The sequence below is a fragment of the Biomphalaria glabrata genome, chromosome 16 (genome assembly GCF_947242115.1).
Source record: "Biomphalaria glabrata chromosome 16, xgBioGlab47.1, whole genome shotgun sequence".
In the NCBI taxonomy this organism is placed as follows: domain Eukaryota; kingdom Metazoa; phylum Mollusca; class Gastropoda; family Planorbidae; genus Biomphalaria; species Biomphalaria glabrata.
In genome coordinates this window covers 12495156-12506138 of record NC_074726.1, presented here as the reverse complement: position 1 = coordinate 12506138, position 10983 = coordinate 12495156, and the positions used below count along the sequence as shown (strand labels likewise).

General features: G+C 35.7%; 1 protein-coding gene across 1 annotated transcript; it reads right to left on the bottom strand.

Annotated features, from left to right (window-relative positions):
* Positions 1–222: 222 nt before the first annotated feature.
* On the bottom strand, positions 223–10427 carry LOC129923488 (uncharacterized). The gene is made up of 3 exons (XM_056014693.1): positions 10196–10427; positions 5164–5319; positions 223–513 (listed from the first exon to the last, which is right to left on the bottom strand). The coding sequence occupies exons 1-3, from the start codon at positions 10368–10370 to the stop codon at positions 326–328; spliced, it is 519 nt and encodes a 172-aa protein (XP_055870668.1). The 5' UTR covers positions 10371–10427; the 3' UTR covers positions 223–325.
* Positions 10428–10983: the final 556 nt, after the last annotated feature.

Below are 10983 nucleotides of genomic sequence, written 5' to 3'. Positions count from 1 at the left end.
ATGTTTTAATTTAAAAAAATGGATTGAAGCCTATTAGCTATTCTGATTTCATAGCTTCATTCACACTATTTTTACATTGACACATTCGCTTTACTTATTACATTATTATTTCGTTTAATTGTTTACAAAACACTCTCAGTGACTATATCGACAGTAATGCGCAAATAAAGACCCGCGGGTCACATATGTCTAGTATATATATATATATATAAGATACAAGAATTAAGATTATAGGATTATAATAATAACAATAATAACAAAACATTACAGAAGTTATAGCAAACAAATTAAAATGTCCTAAAACCACGTCCAGAGTCTCAAGAGATCAAGAGAGAACTGTATATTGTACAGGGAACGCGTGTCGTTTGTAGGCCTCTAACATGCCACAGCTTGCAAACATCAAAATTCCTCCAACAAGACTTAAGTAAAAGGAGTAGCCAAGGAAATCCGAGATACCATATACATCTACACATGAAAATCTCCAGACAAAGATACAAATCAAGACAGCTATTCCTGCCAAAAGAATCAAAATATATTATTATATTAGTAAATCTTAAAATTATAAATGTTTCTATAATGTTAATATGCTAATTAAGTAAAAAGAAATATACACTAGAGTTGTCGTCACCGGATGCAATTAAATAATGGCATCATTCCTACCTACACCGCATTATATCAAAATAAGTTTTTCCCTGCCGTTATTGAAAGAACATATAATATGCCAAGTTTTTATAAATATTGGTCAGATAGTGTTGATTTCCATCAAAAGCAAACTAACATACACCCTCCTTATAATACTAAATAGAATATAGATAGATAGATAGATAGATAGATAGATAGATAGATAGATAGATAGATAGATAGATAAATAGATATTGTTATAAACCTGGTGGTGGCACAGATGGGGGTAGTGGTGTGACTGTAGTCAGCCGACGCAAATCGCCCCAGGTCAGCGCTAGACGAGCGGTCAACCGTGACGAGTTACGAAGATCGGCCGAAACGAGTGTCAACAAGAGGGTTCGGGAAGAATCGCCGTCGTGAACAGAGCTCATTAGCGTCACGAGAGTTGTAGTCATCTGACCACCAAGAAACGTCGAGCGGCGTTCTGTCCGGTTCTAGAAGGCCAGTAGGGACCCTATATAAAGAGCGGAGGTGTCGCAGTCAAGACGGTTCAGAAAGGGGGTTCACGACAGGAGTTCAGAACACGGTCGACTACAGCACAGTTCAACGGTGTGGTTCTGTACGGAGCATTACGACGGTTCAGTGCGGAGTACTGTCAAGTACAGTTGAGACGAACGGCGTCTTGATCTTGGTCTGTGATCGAGTCCGACACAACGAGCCCAAGTGTGTGAAGTCAGTCCCGAACTGTTGAACCCAGTGCAAGCCCGGAACGAGACGGAGAGGCCAGTGCAAGACTTGATACGGCGGAACGGTGTTATCGGAGAGATATTTGTTATAGCAGAGCTATTTGTACTGTTCTACGTGCTGCCAATTGTACAGTATTGGCTGTTATTTATGGACATTAAACCTTTACGTTATTTTGGAGCCCTGACTTGTCAAGTTCTTTAAGTTGGTGGTGTATGGCGCAGTTTGCAGAGAGCCTGGATAGTGAGATTCGTAACACTGGTGTCAGAAGTGGGCTCGGATCGAATCGGATTGGGACGGATCTACTATGGCTCGTCTGAAACTGCTGTACGAACTCGAAGTGAAAGAACTGAAGCGAGAGCTACGTGATCGAGGGCTGAAGACGAGTGGAAGTAAGGAAACCTTAGAAGCACGCCTCCGGGAAGACATTGTGGAAGAAAAGGAAGATCCAGACACTTATCTTTTTCAAGTAGAATTGTACAGTATTGGCTGTTATTTATGGACATTAAACCTTTACGTTATTTTGGAGCCCTGACTTGTCAAGTTCTTTAAGTTGGTGGTGTATGGCGCAGTTTGCAGAGAGCCTGGATAGTGGCTGCCTTTGATTGCTTAATAAACGTGTGACTGGATTGGAGAGATAACGATGTAAACAAAGAGCAGAGTACTGTGAGTAATTCCATTATGAATAGATCATAGACATCAATACATATAGACTGGCCGAAGGAAGTAACTTCATGTAGCTTGAAAACATGTATATCTATTGTATTCGGATTTCCGAATTATGAAAAATTGCATGATCTTCATTCTTAGAGATTAAACAAAACTACACTGCCTCCTTATTTACAATATATATAGGTGTGTGGCTGAAATAGACATGAATACTTAACTTTTATACTGCTCATAAATGCTGTATAATAAAGTACATAAAAATGGAAGTCAAAAATTTTCGTTTCATAAAACTCTTTAATCGGCCAGTCTATATTTATTTATGTCTATGGAATATACTTAGTAGATATGATAAATAGGCCTAGACTAGAGGAATGGTAAACAAGTATAAAAAATTAAAACAGGCTGAAGATACATGTATATTTGCAGTAGTAAAGACTTTTTTTTTTAAAGTAAGCATGTTGTTTAAAGTATAAGGAGATAGTATGACAGAAATCACTTAATTTAGTAATAAAAAATTAGTATTACTATTTTTGACAAAAAATTTAAAACTGTCTACACGTTTTTCAAAAATTTGATATATAATTATTTTGTCGGCAGTGCCATCTTTTATTCGTACTTTTGTTTTTCAATTAATTGTGAATAGTTGTAGTTGTAAAAACAGTGTATTTTAAAAAAAAAAAAATACTGTTTGTATAGTTGATTTTTAAATTATTTTTTTTTTTGCTTTCATTAAAAAAAATAGCTGTTGCATCAGAATTTTGAAAGATCTAAAATATCATGATATCCGATTTTCAATATCGTTTCTAGTTTATGAGATCTAAACGAGACGGATGGACGGGCAGACTGACCACACACAAAAATAATAGTGGCAATTCCCCTTTCGGGAGCCACTAAAAATAGCTAGCTTTTTTATTTATCCGGTGTACAGAGTACGAGATTATTGATAAGCGAAGAATTCAACCATGAAATAATTTCTATCTTGTTTTTTTTTTTTTTTCAGCACTTGTAGAATCAAATTTCAAAATTCTTTTCGCTTGTGGCACAAATCATTTTTACAATTCCTCTTATCAGCTTGAAATATTTTCACGATGTCGAAAACACGGACACAGATCTCAGAAACGGCTCTAACGCTTTTCCTAGAAAATTGACTTTTTATGTATATCTTTGTGAAAAGAATTACTAGATAGCTGGCCACACGGGGTAAACTCTGGCTAGACCGTTCTCATTTTTCTAAAAATAATCTTCTAAAATTAAATTTGGTCTGGAGGTTTACCGTATTTTTGAGCTTTTACCCCGCATAAGCGTATACCTCGCATAAGTAACAAAATAAGTAAGAACAAAATCGTACAACCCATGCCCTATTATACTCCACATACCAAAATCGTGTCTTGCCGTAAACTACTGGTACATACAGTTTGCCCTTCAGACGTCTGTCCCTAGAGACACTATCGTGTTCCAGATGTTGTTCTAACAAGCAATACAGAGTACAACACGAGTCTGAAATACGAGCCTACGGTCGTATCTGTAGTATGTTGCTTACTATCTGTAGTATAATGAATAAATACCCACCGGTATGTTCATAGTTTTCTTTATATTTATGAGTAAAAAAATTATTTTTAAACCCCGCATCTTAGTATACCCCGCTCAGCTGCCATTTGCTCGGTAAACTTGTATAACCCGCGCAATACGAAAGGCAATTTTTATCTTGAGCAGGGGTCGGCAACCCTTTCACTCGAAAGAGCCAAAAATTATAATTTACAAAATTTAAAAGTTTTTAAAGAGCCACAAATTTTTTCTTGCCAACAATAAATAATACTCGCACAATTAATTTTTGAATGAAAAAAAAAACGAACCTATTCATTAGTTACAAAATAAGTAAGAACAAAATCGTACAACCCATACCCTAATATACTCCACACATATAAATCGTGACTTGCCGTAAATTACTGGTACATACAGGATTCCCACCGGACGTCTATGTGCTTTACACAAAAATTAGATGCTATATATATTTAGCACTATTAGATAATTATATTTTATTGTGGTAATAACTAAAGCAATTATACATTTACTTACAACACTAACTTGTACTTCAATAACAAACAACTGAACAAAAAAATTCAATGGGAGAGTGAAATAAATAGACGTTCAGGAACATTTTTGCGCACAATCTTCTAACTCTAGATCTGTAGGCCTATGATCAAACTAGAATCTTCTATAACATATATCTAGATCCAGTATCTTAATCTAGGCTACTGTCTTTTAATGTTGCCATGTCTGGAACTTTATCACCAAACTAGAATTTTATAAACTCTTTGTACATTTGGACATAACTTTTTTTTTTCGGCAGGGGGGGGGGGACATGTTTGAGGGAAGTTAAAAGAACTCCTTTTTTTAAAAAATCTCCACTAAACACTCTTGCGTTCCAGAATCTGCCTTTTAGAGGAGGAATTGTCTTTTTTTCCTTGTTATTATTTAGTAGGCCACAGTTAGGGCCGGCCTTTGGCAACCACCTAGGGCCTTCAAGTGGTGTGGACCTCGCACATGACTAAAAAAACAAATTAGAGAAAAAAAAGTACGAAACTTGGATCAGATCTCAATTATAGTAGAGCTCTAGGACTTTATGTTTACTCTTTCTCTAATACGATAATTTCAGTTATTTTTCGATTTGGATATATCTATTTTATTTCATTTGGGGTCACCGAATTCACTTCGCCTAGGACCTCCTATTATCGAAGGCTGGATCTGCCGCAGTGATCTTTCCATCTGCGTCCTTGTCATTGTTTCATTTGTTTATTTATTTTGTTAAAATTACAATCCTCCTCTTTTCAATTTCTTACGTTTTTCTTAAGGTTCCATTAGTATTTTTCTGTTGTGTTGTCTTTATATGAGAGGAGAGTCATTGTAATCACAACAAATTTCCGTAAGGATCAATAAAGCAGTCTTAGTCTTAGATATATTTTTTTTTCGTATCGCTTTCTCTCCTTTAGGTACCTATGTCATTTTTTAAATTCAAGTATAAAAGAATCTTTGACGAATGTGTGTTTGTGTGCGTGTGTGTTTGATGTTGAATACTATCTAAAGTGACAATAAGGACAAAAGAAGCCAATATAAATACACTATGTTAACCTGACAAAAGGCACAGCGCAATAGCAATGTGTATTTGCTTTTTCCGAGAGCTTTCTTCAGCATTTGCTTGAAGGGCATGTACTGAGCAAAGAATCAGAGCGGCAAGAGCTGGAACTATCGCCAACACAGAGAAGGCTTCACATGCTTGCAGATCGGCTGGGGAAAGAAAGAGAAAATGTATAGATTAGACATTTTCATACATGGAGGAAAATCCATAAATAGCAAGTCACTTTGGTGTATCCGGTGTACAGAAAACGGAAGGATTGATAAGCCAAGTATTTTTATAAGACATATAATAATTTGTGTGCACTTTTCAGCAGTGTAGATTCCAACGTCTAACCTCCTTCCCTTGTAGCAGAAACTATATTTCACAAAGCTTATAGATCTATCAACTCTGTATGCCTCTAGGATAAAAAGTTTGTCCTCGTGATTTCTGCCACGCCCTATCTCGGATCACGCTGAAATGTAGTGACAACACAGGAATCAATAAAACAAAAAGTTAACCAATCAGTTAATGAGCTATTGGTAATTAATTATTTCATTTGGTATCTCGAACAAGGAAAAGAAATGTACTTGACTGAAGATGTGTTCTAAGCTGAATTAACACCTTATATAGGTCGCCGATAAAATTGAAATTAAAAAAAAATATCTTCTCTAGTCATAAGTACCTCACCAATTAAGTTGTTAGCACGTCGGCCTGATGAGGTGTGAGTCACTAGTTTGAAATGAAATCATTGGTAAAAATATTTCTAATCGCACAGATTTATTGTTGTTGGTCCAGATTGACTCCAGATCTACTACAACTGTTTTATCTATGATTTAAAAATCTTATATTGCGCATAGTTGCATCAATTAGGTTTGGATCACTCATATAATTTAGATATAGACCTTAATTCGTATATCTTATTTTACACGTACAATCTTAAAATTACTAGACCAATATGTTCAGGATTACTAGACCTAGTCCAATCTAGTTTTATACATAAAACACTGAACCATAAACTTCAAATACAAAAACAAAATCTAATAAAATACTCAGAAAGACACAAAGACAAAGGTATATTCCTCGTTCCATATGCTGGGACAAATTTGTACAGATGCTCCTTCTTCCCTAGTGCTATTAGAGCATGGAATGGGTTGCCTGAGCTAGCCAGGAAAACCAGTGACTTATCAGAATTTAGGTCATTGGTTAATATGAATGACTAAATGCATGACGCGTAGGACGTAATCATCTTCTTTTTTGAAGTAACGTCTGTATTATGTAAGTTAAGATAACATAAAGTACACACACGCGTTCGATCCGCTTCTTAATGTGATACTACTGTATGCTTAATAAATAAATCTGCACCCCTGAGCTATCAGAAGATCAGCTATTGCCTTAATAATTTATAGATGCAAATGTTGTTCAAATAATGAATACATATAAATCTAAATCTATACATCTAATTTAGATTGTTGTCAAGTGTATCATGAGGATACACCACAACTGCGCGTTATAAAAGTAGTCCGTTGTTTGTTTGTTTTACTTATAACTAAAGCGAAGTTCGTATCAAAATTCTTTTTTAAAAACAACATTTGAATCAGCTTTCCATTCCATGAGTTACTTAATAAATGTAAAATATTTTTTAAAATGATCCATTGATACCTTTTCCATTGGGACCTTAGATGCAAATTTTAACGGGACGGACGGACAGACCACACAAAACTAATAACAGCGATTCCCATTTCGTTGGCCGCTTTAAAAAAAAAACAAGAACTACACACATTAAACCTTTACAATCCGTGTCTTAGTTCTAGCTCCGTTTCTACCTCCATTGTGTCTCTGTCAAGTCTACAACACGCTGACAGCTTTTTTTTTTTTTACCACTCGGTTTTAAATATTTTTTTTCTAAAAAGTTCCGCCTCGTCAGTTTGGGTAGAGATAATGTTACCCTACACACGTCTACAATGGCCTTGACTCAAAATAACAATTGCAGACTTTGTAGAAATGCAATAAAACTTCATAGGTCCGGACGTAAATGCTATCTCTAGGATTTGTAAAAATAGCATACTCACAGCACACAAACCAGTTTCCCTATTTTATTAGTTGATTTTCATGATACTTGAACTAAAATCGGATATTTTTATATGTTTGCATTTGAATTGAGACTTCTAAAATACTAGCATTACCTACCGGCTACGTCCGTTGATTTGGTTCCAAGCTATATATTGTTTATTTTGCCATTGGCCTCCTCCGTGTTTTAACTTGGACTACCCCTAAATTTGAGTATCACTTTTCTCTCCCCCCCCCCCCCACTTTCACTCTTGGTCTTAACAAACAGTCTTCTTTACACTATCAGACTATACTTCTGCTTTTCAGTTCTAATGAATTATATGATAGGCTCTATGATAGTTTTTGGGCTGGTCCTTTTTTACTTCCTGCTTCGCTCTTGCCCCCCCCCCCCAAAAAAAAACACTTTAACTTTATAATAATATGTTACATCTAATTGGCACGGCTCTTTTTATAACGCTACCCTCCCAACCATATAGGCCTACTTTTTACAAAGTTTATATCAACTCACTCTGTGTAGTAACAAGTCTGTAGATTGTTATAACCCTGCCATGCACACCGCCATTCAAGCTAGTGCAGAAGGTGCGCACTGCCAGAGACTTGACTTGGAAGGATATCAACATGAGAAGGTAGAGAAAGATTTCCGCCCAAGCCAGAGCTGATAAATATGTTGTGCTCACCCATGTAAATAAACATCTATATCTTGTTGAGTTATTTCCCTTAAGTTATTACAATATGTTTATTCTCCCACACCCAATCTCGGATTAATTAAGCTGAAATTTTGCACGATTATTTCTTTTACCTAAAAACACAAGAATCAATCTTTAAAATTAACCAATCAGTTATTTGACTATTAGTAATTAATAATTTTGTTTGATATTTTGAAGAAGGGAAAGAAATCGTACTAGACATGTGGTGTTATAACTTGAATTACCCCCCTTCTCCTCCCCTCCTTTTCACAAATCATAGCGCGTTGTAGTGATTGTTTCACTCATCACTAATTCTACCACTGGCCATGGACGAAAAAATCGAGAATTTAACTTTACCTTGTATCTAGAATAAGATACGTTCATTATGCACTAGAGTGCCCTGTTGTGGACGACGTTGACCCGTAGCACAAAACTGCTGGTAGACAACTAAACCGTTGTAGGCGTATTAAATTTACCTAGTAACTTGAATAACTTATTTGCAAACATTATATATATATATATTATTTTACAATATAGTTACAATATAAAGAAAATTCAACTTGAGATAAAATGAAATAAATGTTTATTAGTAGACTTAAGTACTAATACAAAATGGTATTCTGAATAGGATCTAACTCATTATACAAATACGTCTTTTAGGTCTGGAGTTCTAGAATCGTTTGTGCTACCCAAGACCACTGACGACAGAGCCGCTAATCTTGCATCATTCACACTGCATAGCTAACCTCTTTCCACCATATAAACACACACACACACGCACACTCCATAACATGCCCTTAACATGCCCCCATATATATTCACACTAATGTAATTTTAAGATCATTGCATTATTGAGAAATTTAAAAGGTCAAATCAGATTTCCATTGCGTGGGCAGTATGGTAGGCCTAATGTTGTTGTTGTTGTTTTTTTTGCCAGAATATACATACACTGTCAAATTTCTAAAAAAAAAGTGTTTGAGCTGTTGTTTTTTTTAAATATCCGTCCTACTTTCAGTTTCCAGCCGCCACTCATAAAGAGTTTGCAAGCTAGTAGGAGGTCTTGTAAAAAAAAAAAACTTTTAAATTTGGGATCATTTAAAAAAAAAATACAATGTCATGCAAGGTTTTAGAGTCACGTCAAACATTTCCACGCTAACATCACGTGCCATGGAAGTTTGGTGTTTATATGTCTTCCCGTTGTCTGTCACGTTAAGATCACAGACACTAAAAGCCAGGGGCGGACTGGGTGTCAAAATCGGCCCGGGCATTTCTATACAATCCGGCCCACAAATTATATACCACATGATAAGCATCCGTTTATACCTGTCCTCAAGAGCATTGTGTAAAGTTTAATAATGTATCGAAAGTAGTTACATATAAGCATATGAAAAGTTTATTAGATGATTTTGTAACAATCTGATAATCGCTATTACTAAATGGATTAAGTACAACACTTAGAATGGGGAAATCTCTTAATGTGTACTAAATCCTGCTACCATATACATTAACCTATACATGTCCAAGAGGATCCTCCATCAACGGACATATTGTTTATAATTCAGTTTCACTCCTCTCTATTTTGTCAGGCATGTGGACTTCAATTTACAAATACAACTCTTCATCCTCCATTATTCAACTGCCCATCTCGCAAGGTTACAGGGGGCGCAGTGGCTGAGTGATTATGCGCTTGGCTTTCGAACCTGGAGTATTGGGTTCGGATCTCGAAGAAGACTGGGATTTTGAATTTCGGGAATTTTAGAGCGCAATTGAGCCCACCCAACTCTAATGGGTACATGACATAAGTTGAAAAGTAAAGGCGGTTGGTAGTTAAGCTGGCCACAGGACACCCTTGTTAACCGTAGGCCACTGAAACAGATGACCTTTACATTATTTGCAGTATAGACCACAAGGTCTTCAAAGGAAACTGGCCCACTGGGCATTTGGCCGGATGCCCATATAGCCAGTCCGCCCCTGCTAAAAGCCTTCATGAAAATACGGTTCCATTAGGATTAAAACAGATGTAACGGCGTAAAAACTTTTTACCATACAGAGTTAATATAAGCTTTGTAAAAAGACTATTCCTCCTTTACAAAGCAGCTTATAGATCGATTATTTTGCTCTTAACAACTAATGAATATTAGATTTTAAATAAAGAAATATTTTTTTTACCTCGCCCCATTCCATCCAAGCTGAATAGAGGAATTATTTGTTTTTAAATAGCTATAGGGCATATTATGACTAGAGCGAAAGGAAAATACTAGTCACACTAACGTCTAATGTCACACCAACTTACATTGCTTTGATAGGTAGGTCTTACATTCACTGTCGATGCATGATTCCCACAAACCGAAGCTCAAAGTCCGCTCATTTTCAATTCCTCTTAGCCATGATGGTGTGGCCATCCCAACAATATGCAGGACTAACCCTGCGGCTACCAAGACCGGACAGGTATAAAAGAATGGGTTCATGTCACAAGCGCGTCGGAACGTCAACTGACTATGGCAGATGTCTGTTTAGCACAAGACCAATACAAAATGATTTATTTCAAAAATAAACCCCAGAAGGATTGGAAGCATAAACCCAGAAACAATTAGGAGCTATAACCTTCGAAAACACAACAACAATATTAATTTATCGGTTTATTCAACATGGCTCATTTTCGACAAAACTTATACAAATTTATTGTAACAATCGGATGAAACCGTAAATAAATGTAATGATTTATTAACATATCAAGCTAAAGCAGTATATTATTTAAAAAATTTTACAAACTTAAAATGTACACAACTAGGGGGAGCGACTGTGTATTTTAATGAGAATAACATTAAGAAACATTTTACAGGCACTAAAAGTATAACTGTAGGTCTAGATTACATCCCCTGTCTATTTAACCTCTCAATAATTGAATTACTCAGTTGTGACATTGCTCAGTTTTGTTAAAAAGAAAAAAAAAAGTTTATATTTCTAGATCCCAAATTATATTTATGGCAGGGCCTAGAGATGTGTGGATTTTTAAAATATGTAACAAAATAACAAGCAATACCATTTATTCAATTATTAGGGCCTACTATTATCATGCTA